The sequence below is a fragment of the Chlamydotis macqueenii genome, chromosome 27 (assembly GCF_036417535.1).
Source record: "Chlamydotis macqueenii isolate bChlMac1 chromosome 27, bChlMac1.mat, whole genome shotgun sequence".
In the NCBI taxonomy this organism is placed as follows: domain Eukaryota; kingdom Metazoa; phylum Chordata; class Aves; order Otidiformes; family Otididae; genus Chlamydotis; species Chlamydotis macqueenii.
This window is the reverse complement of record NC_141582.1, coordinates 36,347-55,218: the sequence shown is the minus strand read 5'-3', so window position 1 is coordinate 55,218 and position 18,872 is coordinate 36,347. Positions and strand designations below refer to the sequence as shown.

General features: G+C 63.7%; 4 protein-coding genes and 1 non-coding gene across 5 annotated transcripts; 4 read left to right on the top strand and 1 right to left on the bottom strand.

Annotated features, from left to right (window-relative positions):
• Positions 1-2,662: 2,662 nt before the first annotated feature.
• Positions 2,663-9,561, top strand: TGFA (transforming growth factor alpha). Its single transcript, XM_086767895.1, has 6 exons — positions 2,663-2,752; positions 6,240-6,293; positions 7,897-8,020; positions 8,189-8,338; positions 8,469-8,578; positions 8,659-9,561. The coding sequence occupies exons 1-6, from the start codon at positions 2,719-2,721 to the stop codon at positions 8,664-8,666; spliced, it is 480 nt and encodes a 159-aa protein (XP_086624021.1). The 5' UTR covers positions 2,663-2,718; the 3' UTR covers positions 8,667-9,561.
• Positions 9,562-9,873: 312 nt separating this feature from the next.
• TIMCC (TIM double twin CX3C motif chaperone) lies at positions 9,874-11,558 on the top strand. Its single transcript, XM_086767912.1, has 3 exons — positions 9,874-9,995; positions 11,121-11,261; positions 11,350-11,558. The coding sequence occupies exons 1-3, from the start codon at positions 9,909-9,911 to the stop codon at positions 11,536-11,538; spliced, it is 417 nt and encodes a 138-aa protein (XP_086624038.1). The 5' UTR covers positions 9,874-9,908; the 3' UTR covers positions 11,539-11,558.
• An 895-nt stretch (positions 11,559-12,453) lies between these two features.
• SNRPG (small nuclear ribonucleoprotein polypeptide G) lies at positions 12,454-13,814 on the top strand. The gene is made up of 4 exons (XM_086767906.1): positions 12,454-12,541; positions 12,789-12,811; positions 13,297-13,421; positions 13,648-13,814. Exons 1-4 carry the CDS (start codon positions 12,510-12,512, stop codon positions 13,696-13,698), a joined length of 231 nt encoding a protein of 76 aa, XP_086624032.1. The 5' UTR covers positions 12,454-12,509; the 3' UTR covers positions 13,699-13,814.
• Positions 13,815-14,555: 741 nt separating this feature from the next.
• On the bottom strand, positions 14,556-18,663 carry PCYOX1 (prenylcysteine oxidase 1). Its single transcript, XM_086767905.1, has 6 exons — positions 18,346-18,663; positions 18,056-18,262; positions 17,212-17,386; positions 16,585-16,796; positions 16,198-16,350; positions 14,556-15,869 (listed from the first exon to the last, which is right to left on the bottom strand). Exons 1-6 carry the CDS (start codon positions 18,434-18,436, stop codon positions 15,211-15,213), a joined length of 1,497 nt encoding a protein of 498 aa, XP_086624031.1. The 5' UTR covers positions 18,437-18,663; the 3' UTR covers positions 14,556-15,210.
• Positions 18,558-18,628, top strand: TRNAG-CCC (transfer RNA glycine (anticodon CCC)). Its single transcript has one exon. It is a non-coding gene; the product is annotated as a tRNA-Gly (tRNA).
• Positions 18,664-18,872: the final 209 nt, after the last annotated feature.

Below are 18,872 nucleotides of genomic sequence, written 5' to 3'. Positions count from 1 at the left end.
TGCCGGGGCGGCCTGCGCGCAGCCGGCCCAAAGCCCCGCGCAACACCCTCGGCCAGGTCTCTGCGGGCTCCTCGCTGGGTTTTCTTTGGTCAAACACAATCTGTTCCCCTGCGGGATTGCTCCCGCCCTTCCATGGTGATTGGTTATAAATAAAAAAAAAGATTTAAAAAGTAAAAACCTGCATTTTTTTCCTTTTAACCCCATGACTCTCCATTCAATCACCCCTTTTGTCGCTCGCCCCCAAAGCCGGGATTTTTGCCCCGTCGCCCTTTCACAGCGCATCCTCGCGCCCAGAGAACGAGCCGCCCGTCGCTACGACGCGCCCGCAACTTCCCGGCGGCTTTCTAGGCACCGGCGAGCATCCCCAAATTCCTCCGGCCTTACTCTGCCCCGCTCCTCCCCGACTCTGCCGGCCCCGCCACCATTCCTGTTCTTGGGGCGACGGCTTCCACGGCGTGATTCACGCCAGGAGTGGGAGGACGGTTGCGAAGGAGGAAGCCTCTCTTTACAAATAAATATTCCGATTATTGGCCCAGGGTGCAGGGGAGGGGAAGGTGAGATTCAAGGGAAACAACACAACCTCGCCGGCATCGGCGGCATCACCCGCGTTGGTTTCCCTTTGGCAGGGGGTTTGGTGACCCCGGCCGTCACCGCGGCTGCCCCAAGACTCAGCAGCCAGTGGGGTTTATTCCTTCCCCGGGGGCTGGATAGGCCTCGCGGCGCATCCCAGCTCGGGCCGCCAGCTGGGATTTTCTCAGGGGCGAGGGTTGCTCCCCGAAAGGTTGAAGCATTTTTGGGTGCTCAAAGGGATGGGGAGGCGAGGGCGCGGCCTCCAGAGCCACCCTTGGTCAGGCGCTCGCTCATGGCCAGGGCTCCGGTGGGATTTTGGGAGGTGGGCGATGGCGGCTGCACTGGAACACTTGGATTTGGGGGGTGGAGTGGGGGTAAAACTCGGTGCTGGGGATTTGGGGATGGGCAGCGTTGGGGAATCGAGCTGGCGGCCCCTTCAAAGAGCTGCTTTCAAGTGCGGAGGTGAGATGGTATCACCTGGGAACGCCGGGAAGGCTCGGCTCCAACTGCAGGGCCGCGAGCAGCTCCCCGGGGAACGCTGCCTTAGCACCAGCACGGCCATGGCGGGGTCCCCGCACTGGCGTCAGGGCGTCCGCTCCCTCGGACGGCACCTGCGAGGCCAAGCCCCATCTCAGGAGGCTTCTGAGGCCTGAATGTGGCTGTCCCAGGGGATGGTCCTCCAAGGGTCATGGGAGGCGTGCTGGCCACCAGCCACTTTTTGGCCATGGCCACATTTTTGGGCCATGGTCAACTTTTTGAGCCACAGTCAACTTGAGCCATGCCCAAATTTTTGGGCCACGCCCAACTTTTTGGGGCCATAACCAACTTTTTGGGGCCACGACCACCTCTTTGGCCATGACCACCTCTTTGGCCATGACCACCTTTTGGGCCACGACCACTTTTTTGGTCCCCATCGCCCCGTCAGGCCCCACCGCGTCCCCCATCCCCGTACACCATTCCTGCCTTCCCTGTGGAGGAAGCCTGGGCTGGGCCCCGCTGGTTTGGGGATGACAAAGGCTGGGATCAGCGGGGTGGGAGCCGCGGGGCGAGGAAGAGGAAGGGGCGTAGGCACTGGCCGGTGAAGAAATGGGCTCACGGTCGGTGAAGCAACCAGGGAGACACGGGTGGGCTGCTCCTCCCCCCCCCACCCCTTACCACCTGGGGGCGACCCCAAAACCCCAGGGGGGCAAAGCCAACGGTTCCCTTGGGGAGTGGGCTCGGATGGGCCGGGTGGGTTTCGCCGCTGAGGGGGTCCCAGTGCGAGCCGTGACTCACCCCACGGGTGTCATCCCCCCGCCCCCAGCAGCAAAAGCCACTCACGGTAATGACACAGCGTGACCCGCCCCCGCCCCCCCCCCCAGCCCAAATTTCAGCCTGTGAGACAAGAACCGGGTGGGAGACGGGTGGGACACGGGTGGGACACGTGGGGCTGTTTCCCCCGTGGGGGTAGGGTGGGGGGGGAGCAGTGCCCGCCCTGCGGTGGCTGAGGGGGTGCCGAGCAGCTGGGGGGGGGGGGGGCGGGGGCGGGTACATGGGGGTCCTGGGTGGATCCTGGGCGTGTTCGGGGGTGGGGTCCGTGGGTGCCCTGCGGGGTCTTAGAGGCGTCCCTGGGGGTGTCGGGGCGGGGGGGGGGGGGGGGGGGGGTCTGCGTGTTCACAGTGGGTACTGGGGTGTCCCGTGGGGGTTTGTGGAGGTCCCGTGGGGTGCCTGGGGGCGCCTGTGGGGTCCCGGCGGGATATCGACGTGGTCCGGGGGGTCCCGGGCTGTCCAAGGGGGATCTGTGGGGTCCCGGGGGGTCCTGGGGGTGCCCAAGGTGGTCTGTGGGGTCCCGGGGGTTCCCAAAGGGGTCTGTGGGCTCCCGGGGGGGCCCTGGGGGTGCCCACGGTGGTCTGGGGGGTCCCGGGGGGTCCCGCCGGGGTCTCAAGGGGTCCGGGGGGTCCCGATGGGGTCTGTGAGGTCCCCCGGGGGTGCCCCGGGGGGCCCGTGCGGTGCCCGGGGTGCCGGGGGTGGCCCCGCCCCGGGCCCGCAGTGGCTGGCGGCGCAGCCCGCGCCCATTTCCGCCGGCGCGGAGCCCGGCCCCTCGCCCCGCCGCTCCGCTCCGCGCCCCGGCCCCGCCGCTCCCGCCCCGCGGCCCCTCCGCAGCCAGCCATGCCGGGAGAGGCGGCGGCCGCGCTGGCCATGGGTAGGTGCGAACGGCCGGGACCCCCGAGCCCCCGACCCCCGCGACCTCGGTACCCGCGGTGATCCGGTAGCCCGAGCCCCGGGACCCCCCTACCCTGGTACCTCGACCCTCGGGACCCCTCAGCCCCCGACCTCCGGGACTCTGGTACCTCCAGGACTCCGACCCCCAGGACCTCAGTGCCCCCGCTCCCCGGTGCTCCGGTACCCTGGTACCCCAATCCCTGAGGCCCCCGACCCTCGGTACCCTGCTAGCCCGACCCCCGGGACCCCCCTGCACTGGTAGCCCCGACTCTCGGTGCTCTGGTACCCCTCTACCCTGGGACCCCCCTACCCCAGTACCTGGCAACCCCCAGTACCCTGGTACCCCCCTACCCCTGCTACCCTGGTACCCCCATCCCTGATACCCCCTGACCCCCAATATCCCCCTACCCCAGTACCCCTGGAACACCCTGACCCCCAGTGCTCTGGTACCCCGGTACCCTAACCCCCCCAAACCCACCTACCGGGGTACCCCAGTACCCCCAACCCCCCTACCTGGGTACCCCAGTACCCAGACCCCCCCCTAACCCCCCTACCCAGGTACCCCAGTCCCGCTGACCCCCAGTCCCCCAACCAGCAGCACCGGAGGGGTTTGACCCCCCCACCAGCTCATGGCATCCCCCCATTGCAGGGGGGGCAGCAGCGTCTGTGCTCCCCCCAAAACTTTCTCAGCAGCTCGATCCCCACCAAGCCTCCGTAAATAAGTTTTTTTATTTTTAAGCGCAGCGCTTTTTGCCAGGGCCGGGGGGGGGGGCGGGGGGTGGTGTACGGGATTGGGGGGAGTCGGGTTGTGAAGCGGTGCCTTCTCGCTCCTTAAACCCTGCAAAAATATTTGGCTTCGGTCCCTCCCGGAGTTATTCGCCTCTCGCTTGTGGGAACGCGCCTTCACCACGACTCGTGAGTACGGCCTCGGCGGGACAGCCAGCCCTCCAGCCCCGCTCGTTTATTTTAGGGCAGAGTTAATTAGCCAGAGCGTATTGCTGGGCTTGTAATTAAAAGGAGGGGACAGTAATTGCCTGCTCCCCTTTTGCTGGGGAAAGGGGTGAGGCAGCGGTGAGTGAGGGCGGGTGCCGGCAGCCGAACCCACGGGTACGTGCCGCTGGACCCAGGCGACGCTGCGCGCGGGACGGGACGGATCCGGACACGCTTCCCAGATTTGATGAGGACGGAGGCGGGAGCGTGCAGACCCGGGGCGTGGGAGCTCCTCGCCGCGGTAGCGGGGAAGGTGACCCCGGGGCTGGGGCTGCGCTTGCTGGGCTTTGGTTGGTGCTTTTTTCGTTTGGTTTTTTTTTTGGGGGGGGTTGGTTTTGTTGTTGTTGTTGTTGTTTGGTTTGGTTTGGATTTTTCCCCCCGTGCCAAAGGAGAGTTGTTGTGCATTCCCTGCCCGGGTCACGCACAGCACCGGGGCTCTGCCGCTCCTCGCCGCAGCTCCGCGATGAAACGGGGGCCGGGATGAGGCAGTGCCAGCGCTTTGGGGCCGGGATGAGGCAGTGCCAACTCTTTTCCTGCACTTCGGGTTCTTGGCCCTGCTCCAGCCCTGCTCTCCGGCGCTGGTGCCTCCGCGCTCCGCTCCTGCGGCACAGCTCCTCGGCCGAGCAGCCCCGCTGGGGTCGGTTATTCCAGCACCCTCATCCCTCCTCCTCTTCTCCGCTGCCGCTGCCTTGCTGCTCGTGCAGCCTCAGACCCCTTGGGTCGCCCATCGTGGGGGGCTGAGCCGTGGGTTTCCCACCCCACTGGGTGTCCTGCTTTCCCAAATTCCCCATCCAGGGGTGATGGGTGCTTGCGGCCCCCAGCCCGGGTTGGGTCGGAGCCTTGGCGGTGCCCCGTGCGCTGCGTGGGGAGAGGATGGTGTTTCTAAACGGCGTCGCACCAGCAGATCCGAGCTTCTCCGGCCCAATGCATGCGCGTCTGACGGCCGCCGAGGGCTGATCCGCAAAGCCGAGGGGAAAATCTGAGCCAGGTGGATTAGGAGGGGAAATTTGGGGCAGGGGACAAACCCCGGCGAAAGCCGAGAACGTTGGGAGTCGAGCCCTTGGCTGGCGGCAGAGGAGAAGCGGAGGCTGGTGGTTAACGTCCCGTCGGAGTCGTTAAGCGCGTTTGTCCGTCAGCGGGGCTCGGGGTCCGTCAGCCGGTGGGGTGTCCCCTGCCAGGAGGGTGAGTGTTTGTTTCTGGGGGTGGTGGCAAGGAGACCTTCCCAAAATGGGGGATCCAGGGCACGGACGGGGATGGGATGGGGATGGGGCTTGGGGGCACGGCCAAGCGCCAACTTTGCAACAAAACCGGAGACGTTGGAGCGGGATTTGGATTGGGGTGAGAAAATCCGAGAGCGGGGCTGCGATGGGACGGCTGAAAAACCGAGTGAGGGCGGCTGCTGCTGCAGGCTGCCTGACGGACGCGGCCCTGCTCCCAGGGTCCCAGTTCGGCCGGTCAAACCAAGGGCATGGGTGTCTCCGTGAGGTGCCTGGTGTCCCCACGCCGGCTCTCGAGGAGCTCACCGGAGCCCTCGGCCGGCATCCGAGATGGAAAAGCCGCTGGCGAGTGGCTTCCTCGGCCGAGCTCCTCCGGCCAAAGCGGCTGGAACGCCAGCGGGACGTTACACCAGCCGCTGGGGAAGAGGCATGACCGGAGCCGAGCGGGGTCCCGGCAGGAGGACGGAGAAGCCGGAACGCCGGGATAAGGCTGCGCGGTGAGGCAGGGCTGAGCTGTTTCCCAAATAACGCTCGCTTTCCTCGGCGTGCGGAGGCGCAAGCGTCGGCACGAGCCGCTCCGGGGCAGGAGGGCGAAGCATCTTCCAGCAAGGAGCTGGCGGCGGCAGGGAAAATGAAAAACAAAACTTGGGAGGAGAAGGGATGCCTCAAATTAATTTCCATGGGAAGAAAAATCCCCGGAGGCTGGCACCGGGAAAGGTGCGATGGGGAGAAGCCGAAATGAGGGAAGCGGCTGGGAGAGCTCAAGGCGCCGGTCGCCGCCGGGGTTTGCCGGGTGCGAACCCCCAAGGGCTGGCGCGCGGCTCGGCCCCTCGCCCGTCGCCGTTCTGCGCGATTTGCTGCAGCCCGCAGAAGAAATTGGGTCAAAGCCAGCGAAGGGGCTGCGGGGTCCAGCTGCCCCAGCAAAGCCTCTTAACTGGGGAGGGGGGCCACCCCAGTCCCCTCTACCTCCCCAGAAATGATGGCTGGGGGGGGTTGTTCTGGGCCTGCAGCCCCCCACGCTTGGCGTTGCACGGGTATTTCTGCACGGAATATTTTTTGCCTGCGCAGGACCCGCCGTGCCGGGGTGTTTTGGACCAGGAAGCCTCGCTTTTTTTGTTTGTTTGTTTGTTTTGTGGGGAAAAAGAATAATGTGTGTGTATATATATACAAACAAAAAACACCCCGCCGAGGTGTCAGCCAGCCGTCCCGGCCGGGGGGAGCGCGGTCCGGCTGACCCCCGTCTCTCTGGCCTCTCCGCAGGTGTGCTGCTCGCTGCGTGCCACGCGCTGGAGAACACCACGGCGGCCAGGAGCGGTGAGTCCGCCCACGGCGGCGGAGCGGGCGCCATCCCGCGCGGAAGGGGTTTGCCGGGGTGGCCGCGTTGCCGAACCTGCCCGGGAAGAGGTAGCGAAGGAGGGCGCGAAGGAAACCGTGCCGCGGCTCCCGGCGGGAAGCTGCCGGTGCCTGACGCCGGCTCGCGGGGGCACCGAGCCGCTCGCGTCCGATAAATCGTCTCATTCATAAACACAGCACAAAGGGCTGCCACGGCCAAGCCTGTCGTTTTCCCTGGCGTGGCGCGGGGCTTTGCTGGTCGGTGGGGATGTGCCGGCTGCGGGAAGGGCTGTTTGCAGACAGGGATGGGGGGAAAAAGGAAAAAAAAACCTCATTTTGGGGGGGCTGGAAAATGGCATCGGTTAGGAAGTGTTAAAGGAAACGCTTCCGCGGCGCTGGGAGGCTCCGGGGCAAAACCCCGCGGCAGGGCAGGCGCCGGCACCGCTGAGGGTGCTCGCAGCCCCTTTCCCGACGGATGCGTGCCCAACTTTTTGTGTGGGAGCAAAGGGGCTGCTCCGAGGGGTGCAGCACCGGTCGGGGACGCGACGGGGACGGGGTCCGTGCGGGCGGCAGCAGCGCGGGGCGGCGAGAGGATGGGGTGGCTGCAATGTGGCCGGCAGCTGCGAGCGCGGCGAGGCTTAATGCAAGCCAGGACGCCCCGCGAGCCGGCGCTGGATCCGGGGACGCGCTGCCGGCCAGAACAAAGCCCTGCCGACGCCGTCCCCACCGGGGCACGGCCGTCGGAGCCCGGGCTGCAGGGGGAAGGCGGGCGCCGGCAGCGCCAAGCTGTGTTTGGGGCTCGGCTTTGCGGGTTAAAACCCCAAAAAGGGTGATTTGGGGGGGGAGATATTGATGCCAGAGCCAGGAGGCGTGGATTTTGCTGCCGACTGCGGTGGCATTTCTCACCACGAAGACCAAATCCCGGCTCCTGGCTCTCCGAGGATGCTGCCGCCAGCTCTGACGTCTCCGTCCCCACGGCCGGAGTCGGGGACGTCGGGCCACCACCCTGGCACATCGCCGGCTGAGCCGACCCCGTGCTCCGTCTTTCCTCGCTTCGCCTCCCCGAAGACCCGGAAGCATTCGGCAGACGTGGGTTTAATTACCCCAGCCTGCCATAAATTCACAGCAACAGGAACTTGAGGTGGCTTTGAAACGACAGCGATCGGATGTGCTTTATACCCCGGCTAATCCCAGCGCAGGATATTTGTTTTCCGTTTGGGCTGCGGAGGATAATTTAAACCAGCGCGGGGTGTAATGGAAAACAGCATCCCGGCAACACCACCGGCACGGGGCTGCAGCCGGCCCCGCCGCGCTTTAACTCTCTCCTCCTCCATTTGAAGCTTTAAGCTCTTTAGGAAATTCCTCCGGTGCCGGCGAGGCTTATTTTCGGCGCTGGTTTAAGTAGGAACCCGTCTGGGCTCCTTCGGGTCGTCCCGGCCAGGATGCGGCCGCAGGGCCGCGTCCCGTCCAGCAATCCCAAAATTAATACTTCCAGCCCTAAAACACAGCTACCGACCCGTTGTCGGTGCCGCCGGCGCAGCAAACGTCCCTAAAAACGCCGTCTTCTCCTTGTTTTTGCTCTCAGCTCCGGGCCCGCCGGTGGCGGCGGCGGTGAGGTCGCACTTCAATGACTGTCCCGACTCTCACAGCCAGTTCTGCTTCCACGGCACCTGCCGGTTCCTGGTGCAGGAGGACAAACCGGCGTGCGTGTAAGTGCTGGGGAGGGGTTAAAAAATCCCAAAAAAAACCAAAAACCCCAAAATTCCTACAGTTCCAATCCAGGCGGGCCCTCTGGGCGAATCCCCAAAAAGCGGGGTTGGAGGCCGCCGTGCGCCGGCGCTGACGGCCTCGGCGTGTCCCCCCCTCGCCGGTTGCAGGTGCCACTCGGGGTACGTGGGGACGCGGTGCGAGCACGCCGACCTCCTGGCCGTGGTGGCCGCCAACCAGAAGAAGCAGACCATCACCGCCTTGGTGGTGGTGGCCGTGGTGGCCTCGGCGCTGCTCATCGGCATCTGCGTGCTCATCCAGTAAGTACGTGAGGCAGCGCGGGGGTCGGCTCAGCGCCCCTCCGAGACGATTTGGGGCAGGATGCGGCCCGAGGAGGGGGGTCGAGACACCCCAAGCCCCTCACCCTGTCCCTTCCTTGTTCCCTTGCAGCTGCTGCCGGCTGCGGAAGCGATGCCGGTGGTGCCGGGCGCCCGTGGGCGGCCAGGAGAAGCCGGGTGGGCTGCTGAAAGGGGGCACCTCCTGCTGCCACGCCGAGACGGGTAAGGGGGCCGGGGGGCACGGCGGCGGGACGCTGGCCACCGCCGGGGTGTAACCGCGCTCCCCGTCCCCTTCCCCGCAGGGGTCTGACCGAGCCGGGGGTCCCGCCGCCACCCCCCACCCAGGACGCCCGCGCCGGGGACCAGCGCAGCATCTCTCCTCTGGTTTCGGTGTTTTTTTGTTTTCTTTTATTATTATTATTTTTCTCCTCCTTTTTGTTTTGCCTTATTTTCTCCCCCACCACGGAAGACGGCAAGCGAGTACCCCGGCGGGAGACGCGCTCGGCAGCACCGTAAGCGCGCCGGCAGCGGCAAAGTGCCGGCCGAGCCGGGCACCGCCCCGTCGCAGGGCCAAACCCCGGCCCAGCAAAGCACAACGTGGGGTTGTTTGTTTGTTTGTTTCTTTGGTTTTGGGTTCGTTTGTTTGGTTTTTTTCCTCTTTCTCAGATTTTTTTTTTTTTTTTTAAACCAGAACCCCCCACTCCCGCAGGATGGGGCTTTATTTTTCTATAGAGACAGAAGCGCCGGCGAACCCGCCGCCTCGGCGGTCGCACGGACCGCGCCGACTTTGGGGACAGAGACAAGCTTTTTATTAATAATAAAATGAACCTTAATCCTAGGAAACCTCCTCGGGCCGGTGCTCTAACCTCCCGGCGCAGCGTTAATCCTTCCCGTAGTCTTCGCCATAACCAACCCGGAGCTTTTTCCTTTGGTTTTTGGTTTGGTTTTTGGTTTTTGTTTTGTTTTTTTTTTTGTTTGTTTGTTTTTTTAAAAAAAGAAAAGTCATGGTTACTCTCATGTCTTCTGTATATGTTGCACTGAAAGTTAATATTTAATGTTTTAATTTATTTTGTGTGGTTAAATTAATTTTGATTTCTATAATATGTTATTGTGATCAGCTGTTCTTTTTTTTTTTTTTTTTTTCCCCCTAATACCTGGATTATAGTTATTTAAGTGATATAAAGGACACTTTTTTTTCAGAAAAACTTGTCTCTGGAGGCTTTTTTTTTGGGGGGGAGGGCTGTTGGGTCCTAGGCACGGGGAGGGGCTTGGTCCCGTTCCTCGATGTTTTCAGCCCAAAACGGTGCAGGCCCGATACCCCAGGGATGGGCTCAGCCCCGTTTCCCCACGTTTTCAGCCCAAACCGTGAAGCGAAGAGGGCGGGTGGATGGGGGGGGAGGGGTCCATGAGCTCCCAAATGCGGGAGGGGGTGGCTGCGGGGGGGGGGGGGGCCCTGGTCCCTTCCCGCCCAAACGCCGGGCCCCGCCGCCTCGGTTCCCGGGTCCCCGGGCGGGGCCGGGGCCGGTTGCCGCCCCCCGGGCCGGGGCCGGCCATGGCGGAGGCGGCGCAGGGCCGGGTGCAGGCGGCGGTGGAGAGCGCGGTGCAGGGGCTGGAGCGGGAGCGCATCCGCGCCATGCAGGTACCGGGGGGGGGGGGGCTCGGGCCCCGCGGGGCCCACGGGTGTTCGATCCCCGCACAGCCCCTCCGTGGGCCTCCCCCCCGCCCCCCCCCCGGCCCCATGTGCGCTCCACGCCCCGGTGCGTGGGCCCCGCCCCCCCCGCACGTCCTGTGACGGCGCTGTGCCCCCACGCGTGTCCTGCAAGCCCGCCCCCCCCCGCATCCCCTGTGCATCTCAGCCCATGCCCTGTCCCCAACCATGGCCCCCACAGACCCCCCCCGGGCCCCCCAGTCCATGACTGGACCCCTCATGCCCCCCACCAGGCCCCCCCGTCCATGCCCCAGACCCCCACCATACCCCTCACACACGCCCTGTGCCCCCCATGCCCCCCCACATACTCTGTGCCCCCCAGTCCATGCCCTGTGCTCCCCCACGCCCCCCTACATACTCTGGGCCCCCCGATACCCCCCAGTCCATGCCCTGTGCCCCCCCACTTCCCCTGTGCCCCCGCATACCCCTCACACACCCCCTGTGCCCCCATGCCCCCCCCCCACATACTCCGTGCCCCCTACACATCCCCTGTGCCCCCCAATCCATGCCCTGTGCTCCCCCCATGCCCCCCTATGCCCCCCATGCCCCCCAGCCCATCCCCTGTGCCCCCCCATGCCCCCTATGCCCCCCATGCCCCCCATCCCCTGTGCCCCCCATGTCCCCCAGTCCATCCCCTGTGCCCCCCCATGCCCCCTATGCCCCCCATGCCCCCCAGCCCATCCCCTGTGCCCCCCCATGCCCCCTATGCCCCCCATGCCCCCCATCCCCTGTGCCCCCCATGTCCCCCAGCCCATCCCCTGTGCCCCCCCATGCCCCCTATGCCCCCCATGTCCCCCAGCCCATCCCCTGTGCTCCCCCATGCCCCCTATGCCCCCCACGCCCCCCATCCCCTGTGCCCCCCCTGTGCCCCCCCATGCCCCCCTGTGCCCCCCCCATGCCCCCTATACCCCCCATGCCCCCCAGCCCATCCCCTGTGCCCCCCCCCCACGCCCTGCCCCTTGCAGGCTGCTCCCACAAAATGGAGAGGGGGGCAGAATTCCCCGCAGCCTGGCCCCCCCGCTGCCCCCCCCCCCCGCTCCCCATGACTCCCCGCAGGGCGCCATGTTCCGCTGCAGCGCGCGGTGCTGCGAGGACGGCGCGGCCTCCATGCAGCAAGTGCAGCGCTGCATCGAGCGGTGCCACGCGCCCCTGGCCCAGGCGCAGGCCATCGTCACCGCCGAGCTGGAGCACTTCCAGGTGAGCCCGGGGCCGGGGGGGGGGACACCCGCGCCGAGAAGGGGGTGCGCCCCCTGACACTCCCCCCCCCCCCCCAAATCCCGCGCAGGACCGCCTGAGCCGCTGCACGCTGCACTGCAACGACAAAGCCAAGGACGCGCTGGAGGCGGGGGAGGCGGAGGCGCGGGTGCGCGCGCAGCTCGACGCCTGCCTGGCCGCCTGCGGGGACGACCACCTCCGCCTGGTCCCCGCCATGGCCAAGAAGATGAAGGACAGCCTGGCCGCCCTCCAGCAGTAGCGGTGGGGGGGCCTTCCCCCCCCCAACAAAAAAAAAATAAAGCCCCCCCCACGCGTTTATTAAAGGCGAGGTGCCACGCTGCTGCCACTCGCGGGTGCTGCGGGGTGGGGGGGGCACGCGGAGGTGTGCATCAGGCGCGCTTGTGCAGGGTGGCGGCGCTTGTGCAAGGCAGGGGCAGCCGGGCAGCAGGGCTCGTGCACGTGCAGGGTGCGGGTGCCGCGTGTCGGAGGAGGGCTGTGCACGGGCGCGGGGCGGCCCCCGCAAGCGTGCGAGGTGTGGGGTGACCCCTGCAAGTGTGCAAGGCCCAGGGTGACCCCTTTGTGCGTGCACAACATGGGACTGCCCCACAAGTGTGCAAGGTGTGGGGCGGCCCCTGCAAGCGTGCGAGGTGTGGGGCAACCCCTGTGCGCGTGCAGGGTGTGGGGCGGCCCCCGCAAGTGTGCAAGGTGTGGGGCGGCCCCCGCAAGCGTGCGAGGTGTGGGGCGACCCCTGTGCGCGTGCACGGTGTGGGGCGGCCCCCGCAAGTGTGCGAGGCACAGGGTGATCCCCACGTACGTGTGCAAGGCCCAGGGTGACCCCTGTGTCTGTGCACAACATGCAGGGACCGCTGGGGCGTGTGCAGGGCGCGGGGCGGGCCCCGCGAGTGTGCAAGGCACGCGCTGACCACACGCGTGTGCAAGGCGGGAGGCGCGTACCGTACCCTATCGTAATGCCCCGAGTAGCCGGGCCGCACCCCGCCCCGCCGCCTTTCCCCGCCCGGCCTTCGCGCCGCCACTCGGGGGATTACGGTAGGGGGCCCCGCCGCGGGCTGTGATTGGCCGCCGCGAGGGGCGCCGGGAAAGTGAAAAATGGAGGCGGGGGGAAAGAAGGCGCGGTTCCCATTGGCTGGCGGAGGAGGGGGGTTACGCGAGGCGGCGCGGTGACGCCAGTACGCGGCGCGAGCGGCAGCGCGAGGGGCCGGAGGAGACGCCATGAGCAAAGCGCACCCGCCCGAGCTGAAAAAGTGCGGGGGCAGCGGGGCCGGGGCCGCCGGGGGGCCGTGCGGGAGCGGAGGGGACAGGGAGGGACCGGGGGAGGGGCGGCGGCGGCGGCGGGAGCGGGTCCGCCGGTGTCCCCCGCCCGCCGGTGTCCCGGCCTGCACCGCGCGCTCCCCGGTGTCATGGCGGTGGTTGCTGCGGGGGTGGGGGGATTGTCTCTCCCCTTCGCCGCTGCCGGTGCTGACCCCCCCCCCCGCCGCCATCTCGTTGCAGGTTCATGGACAAGAAGCTGTCATGTGAGTGCCGGCCGCCCGGAGCTGCTCCCGGCCTCGCCTTCCCTTTGCCGCGTGTGTCTGCGCCGGGGCGCGGGGTAAAAGGGCGGCAGGGGGTGGGGGAGGGCCCCCCAGACGCCTCCCCTTCCTCCCCAGCCCGGCCCCGCCGCTCTCCTCACGGCGTTCCGCAGCGGGGAGGGCGGGGGTGCCGGCTGCTGGGCGAGCTTTCCCGCCCAGGGGCGACCAGACCACCGGGGGGGGGGTCCGACTTATTTCAGTCTCAAAAATCCGCTAATTGGGGTCGATATTAATTTAAAACTTGCACTGCTAAACTCTTAGGGCGGTCTTTTCTTACCGCGTTGGATGCGATGCTCTAAATGCTTCCGATTAACAAAAGAACCTCCCTCGTCCTGGCCCCGCTCGGTTTCAAAGCTGCGGTTCCGCTGAGAAAACCTCGAACGCCGGCGCTCAGCCGTCCCCCTCCTTTAAACCTGCTCGGTTTCTTGTAGTGAAGTTAAATGGCGGCCGACACGTCCAGGGGATATTGCGGGGCTTCGATCCCTTCATGAACCTCGTCATCGACGAGTGCGTGGAGATGGCGCCGGGAGGACAGCAGAACAACATCGGCATGGTGGTGAGTGCTGCTTGGGGCCGCTGGCGCGCGCAAAACCAGCTGAATTCGAAGCAGCGGACGCGTTTAGCGGAACATTTGGGGTTCGAGAGTTCGGACGGGACAGCGTTCATCCTTGCGGGGGAGTTCGCGGCAATCGGTGGCGCGGCGCCGGCTTTTTGGGAAAACGGACTGGGGGGACGGGACCTGCGCTGCGTCGCGGCGGCTGCTCGGAACTTTTCACTCGTAGGTAATACGAGGAAACAGCATCATCATGCTGGAAGCCTTGGAACGAGTATAGCGCCGACGAGGCCTCGCCCGCCCTTTTCTTTACTCATTGAATCTGCCACGAAGCATTCCTGAGCGTAAACTTATTTTTTTTTTTATGTTAAATAAATTTTGTAATGGTTGACGTAACTTGTGTCGGTCGTACTTGATTTTTTTGGGGGGTTAAGGGGGCCAGCTGAAGAGCGCTGGTTCTCCAGCGCAGTGGGGGCGGTCGTTAATTCTGGATCTCGTAAAGAACGAGCTGCAAAGCTGTGTTGTGTTTGTTCAGTGGCTTAGTGGTTCTTAATTGGCAGGAAAATGGTAAAATTCCCTCTTGGGAACAGCAACGTGGAGTTTTTGTGCCAAGCTGGGCTTCCTAAAAGGAGGATTTTTAAAATTTATTATTTTTTTTTAAATAATGATTTTTTAACTCTTATTTCTGCACAACGCAGTTGTTTGGCCTCCGCAGGCTCCGGCTCTTGCGCCGCAGGAGCTTTCTCCGCAGCGGCAGCCAGGTGGGAACTGGCCTTTTTGGCTCGCTCTTGCGCGCAGACCCACTTGCAGGTCCTTTTTGGCAGGGACCCTTTTTTGTCGCCGCATTTTTAAAACACAGAGGCGCTACGCGCTTTCTCCAGCACCATTAAGGATGAAAAAAAACCGGCAGAGAGCGAGCCCTGGGGTTCTCCTCGAAGCTGCCTGAAGCAATCGCTGCTGCAGGTGTCTCAGACACCACCAGTTTGCTTTTTAGACCTTCCCGACCCGGCGCAGAAAGCGTTCTGCTGGGATAACACCGTCTGTAAGTACAGTAACTTTTTTTTTTTTTAGCATTTCTTGCCAGAGAGCGACGGGAGTCACGCAGCCGTACGCCGTCTCGGGGCCGCGGCGCCAGCCTCCTGTCCCAGCAGTGCGTTCGGTTTATTTTGTGACAGCAATTTCCAGACGCGGTTGAGGTATCGCAGCGTGTTAGATGCAGTCGAAGGACACAGTATTCTCACGAAAAGGGTTTTTCCCCTCCCCAAACACCCATTTTGGCAACTCCCCTAACAAGCAGCAGACTGGTCACCCCCCTCACCCCACAAACTACGGGTTTGGAAGCAAATTGAGACCGCAGCCCCCATTTCCACTGCGCTACTCCCACCCCAAGGAATAACTCGCTACGCCCTTCCGAAAATACTCGAGGCAGGCAGATTTACAGTCAAAGCTGCTATTTTCCCTGCCCGAAACGCATCCAGAGAGGGAAAGCGACGTGCGCGGGTTCATCACAGTGACGCGGATCCTGAGTTTGGCAGACTCCGTACCGTGGAGGGCACTTTTGGGGTCCATATGGCATTTGAAACAATTTCTTGAGTCTCACACGGGGACAGATCGAGGAGTTTGCTCGAGGAAGGGCTGGCTTACTTCGAAAGCTTCCTCCGCCTTTTCCCCGCTGTCTTGAGTTGGCTGGGGCTAAGCACCGAGTTTTTTGTTCGTTAGCTTTAATGTCGGCTAATCATCTTCCATACGGAGGTCGCTCCCCTGAGCAGCCGCCCGTTGGCTCGGTGGGGGCTCAGAGCTCCGTTTTCAGCTTCTCGTACAAATCCTCCTGGTCGATCTTGTCGGCGTTCCCGTACCAGCGGTGGTAAGCGAGCAGGGCGGCGTTTTTGGCGGCGATGGCGCTCATCTCCATGGCGCTGGCGGCCCGCTCGATGCCGTTCAGGTAGTAGATGTTGTCGTGGAGGATGACGGGAGGGCATTTTTCCGGGGGGCTGTAGCGGGGGTACGCCAACCATTTCTTGACCTTGATGGAATCGTAGGAGGAGAAAAGCAAGTTAAGCTGCTCTTTGGTCAGCACCTCCTTGGAAAACACCTTCCAGACGGCCGACTGCAGGGGCAGCTTCCCTCCAGCGCCGCCGTCTTCCACGGGAGACACCACCCCCAGGCTATTGATGAAGAGCTTGGGATTCTCCATAGTGAAAATGGCACCGAAATGAAAGGCGGATGGGTCCCGGTAACCAAAGAAGGAGGCGTTTAATCGTCCGTGGACTAAGGTCGTGACGGTCTGGTGGTAAGGATTTGGGAATTCCGGGACGGGAGGGTCGAAGTTCTTGAAGGTGATGTCAGCCATCTTGCGGCTCAGCGGAGCTGCGACGACGACGATGTCGTAGGTGTCCCCCGTCAGTCCCGACGTGGTGTTGTAGGTGACCTGGTAGAGCTTCAGCGGCTCCCCTGGGGAGAAGAGCTCGGTTATCCCGCCCCGTGGTCGGAGGGAATCCCGTTCGTCCCCCTGACAAACCTCAGGCTTTCGGAACGCCATCCCATTCAGGCTAACCGTGCCTTGTTGCGAGCTGGAGTAGCTTTATGAACTAGTCCCAGCTTAGCTGAGGGAGCGCTCTGAGCTGAGCCTTAGAGCAAAGCCCAGTTCTCATCTTGAAAGACCAAGACCCAGGCTGCCGGCTGGGTCTGCAGCCGAGCTGTGCCGGAGGCCAGGGTTGTCCTCCGGCTACCGGAGCGCGCCGTTCCCCTCCCCACCCAAGGGAAAGCAGACTCAGCTCACCTGTGGGCCTGGGTCTGATTTTTGGCTCTATGGACAAAACCGTCGCGGGGATAACTTCAGCTTTGGAGGCGTAGATCAGGCCAGTGCAGACCAGTTTGTTCCCTCCTTTTACTGACCAAAGGCCTGATTCCACCCCCGCCAGAGATACAGCACCTACGAGGAAACCACGATCATTAGAGTGGCTCGTTTGGCGTCGTTCTCTAGGGGAGTATTTGAACAAAGCGGAAAATGAGGGGAAAACCCCTCCCTTTAGGGCACAGAGCTTGCAGGGGGCGCGTCAGCCAGCAGTTTTGCGGGAGTAAGGTGGAGAAGACACGTTGCCGTGGCCGTTTCACCATCTGTACCCCTTTACTGTGGGGCGGGGGGGTTAACGTACGAAACACTCGCCTACGAAACCGTTGATGTTGACACCTTGCCCGTAGTTGACTCTCATGGCTGGACAAACCACCTCGTTTATGAATTTATGGGAGAAGCCGGCTTTCTGCATGGCTTCGTCGATGGTTTGGTTCAGCAGCCGGGTGAAGTCGTTCCCTCCGAGGGCGTGAAGCAGGCGCTCGTTACTGCTGAAGGCGTAGTCGTGCGTCTGGTAGCGATAAATCCTTGAGAGGCAAGAAATCAGTGTTGAGTCGCTGTTCGTTCGCTTGGTGGAGGACCTTGCAGCACGGCTCCCAAGAGCCTCACAGCAGGGCTTCTCCTCCCAGCCAAGAGGTCCAAGACCTGGACCTTCCTTACTCATTTACCGATCTTTCGGTTACAAATTTAATTCTCTTTAGCACCCAGGTGCCAGACCGGTGCCACATCCCACACCTAACACGTGTTTCCACCTCAGCCTGTTTGAAGAAGACAGCGCTTATCTCTGTCTTTTTCCCTTAGAAAAATGATTGGCAGTGGAGAAAGGGCAACCATCCCATGGCAATGGGATGATTCCACCAATTTTTATTTATTTTTTTTTTTTTTTTCCCCACAACCTGGCAGCAGGTTTCACCCCTTTTCCCTAGCAGGGGCCCGACGTACCGCATGAACTTGTCCAGGATGTCTTCCACCCACATGTACATTCGCAGGGGGTTGAGCCCGTAGTGCCAGAGGAGCTTGAGAAGGTTGACGACGTACCAGCTGCTCTCCTCGAACACGAACTCCTCTCCGTTATAAATGCCCACGAGGCTGCCGTGCGCCGGGGCAACCGAGAGGCCTCGAGGAAAAGGGGTGGGAAAAAAGGTGATTTAATGAAAGGTAGAGCTTGCGCTGAGTTAAAGTGCGTTACGCATTGATTTTAACTACTCAAGACAATCCAGCTGTGCGTTGATAAGGGTGAGCAATTAAAGCCTTGGATCCCAGAGATGTGGAAAGGGGAATCGGTTCTTGACCAGGAGCCAGTTTGTTATTTACGGCGACTTTTGGACTTTTATGACGGGATGAACGCAGCACTTGTCGGGGGTGAGGGGGGGGGCCCTATTTCCATCGGGATGTGGGTCCCGTTTTCCCAGGGGGCTGGGGTCCTGCAGTGGGGGACTGGGGAAGGATTGTGGGGGGACTGGGGGAGGGGATACTGTGGAGAGGGGGGATGCGGAGGAAGGATACTGGGAAGACAGGGGAGGAGAGGGGGGATATTGGGGAAGGAGAAGGTATTGGGGGGGGGGGGGATCGTGAGGAAGGGAGAAGAATATTGGGGAGGGATAGTGGGGAGGGGAGGGATACTGGGGAAGGATATGGTGGGAGGGGGGATATTGGGGAAGGAAAGGGGTAACCAAGGCTTGTCCTTTATGGGGACAAGCAGAGGGGGAGAGCTGGCCCCGGAGCACCCCGGGGGGGGGACCTTGGGGGTGATTTTGGGGACGGGGGGGTGTGTGTGCCCACTCACCCAGCTCCTTGACGAAGTGCTTCATGTGCAGGTTGAGGGGGTGGAGGACGGACCCCCCCGCCTCGTAGCCGGCCCCCTCCACCTCCAGCGTGGCCAGCCGCCCCCCCACCGCCGCCTTCTCCAGCACCTCCAGCCGCACGCCTCTCCCGAACTTCTGCCGCAAGAAGTAGGCGGCGGCCGCCCCGCCGACCCCGCCGCCGACCACGGCTGGAAGAACCGGTACCGGCCGTCAGCGCTTCCCCCGCCGCCCCCTCACATCCCCTCCCCCCCCCGTTCCCCCCTCACCGTACCGATCTTGGCGGGGGCACCGCGCTGCGGCCGGCGGCCCGGGACGGGCGGACAGAGAGCGGCGAGGAGCAGCAGGAGGCGGAGGGCCGGCATGGCGGTGGCTGGACAGGCGGGGCCGGCCCGGGGCCGCCCCGTCACCTGCTTCCCGCTGCGGCGGCGGGGGCCGGGCCGGGGGTGAGAGCCATAGGGGCCGGTAGCAGGCCGGTTGTCAACTGCGCCGCTGGTGTAGTGGTATCATGCAAGATTCCCATTCTTGCGACCCGGGTTCGATTCCCGGGCGGCGCAAAACTTTTTTATCTAGCTTTCTTCGCCTCGTTAATTCCTTTATTTTTTTAATTTTTTTTTTTTTTATTTTGTTTTCCCGCCGCGCGGGGGTGAGGAAACGCCAGGCCGGTGCCACCGTGGGGAAGCGTAACCTCTTCCGGTTACCGGCGCTCGGCGGCGGGAGCGCATGCGCGGGAGCGGCGGGCGGGCGGGAAGGCGCATCCGGCGGCGGCGGGCTGCCTTCTCGGGGCGCATGCGCGCTCCC

Coding starts and splice junctions, on each gene's coding strand:
- PCYOX1 (XM_086767905.1), bottom strand. CDS start 18,436: ATGCCGGCCCTCCGCCTCCTGCTGCTCCTCGCCGCTCTCTGTCCGCCC. Junction 17,387..18,055: donor GCACTTCGTCAAGGAGCTGG/GTGAGTGGGCAC, acceptor CTTTTCCTCGAG/GCCTCTCGGTTGCCCCGGCG. Junction 15,870..16,197: donor AATCAGACCCAGGCCCACAG/GTGAGCTGAGTC, acceptor TCTTCTCCCCAG/GGGAGCCGCTGAAGCTCTAC.
- SNRPG (XM_086767906.1), top strand. CDS start 12,510: ATGAGCAAAGCGCACCCGCCCGAGCTGAAAAA. Junction 12,812..13,296: donor CATGGACAAGAAGCTGTCAT/GTGAGTGCCGGC, acceptor GGTTTCTTGTAG/TGAAGTTAAATGGCGGCCGA. Junction 13,422..13,647: donor AGAACAACATCGGCATGGTG/GTGAGTGCTGCT, acceptor TTTCACTCGTAG/GTAATACGAGGAAACAGCAT.
- TGFA (XM_086767895.1), top strand. CDS start 2,719: ATGCCGGGAGAGGCGGCGGCCGCGCTGGCCATGG. Junction 6,294..7,896: donor CACCACGGCGGCCAGGAGCG/GTGAGTCCGCCC, acceptor TTTTGCTCTCAG/CTCCGGGCCCGCCGGTGGCG. Junction 8,339..8,468: donor GGCATCTGCGTGCTCATCCA/GTAAGTACGTGA, acceptor GTTCCCTTGCAG/CTGCTGCCGGCTGCGGAAGC.
- TIMCC (XM_086767912.1), top strand. CDS start 9,909: ATGGCGGAGGCGGCGCAGGGCCGGGTGCAGGCGGCGGTGGAGAGCGCG. Junction 9,996..11,120: donor AGCGCATCCGCGCCATGCAG/GTACCGGGGGGG, acceptor GACTCCCCGCAG/GGCGCCATGTTCCGCTGCAG. Junction 11,262..11,349: donor CCGAGCTGGAGCACTTCCAG/GTGAGCCCGGGG, acceptor AATCCCGCGCAG/GACCGCCTGAGCCGCTGCAC.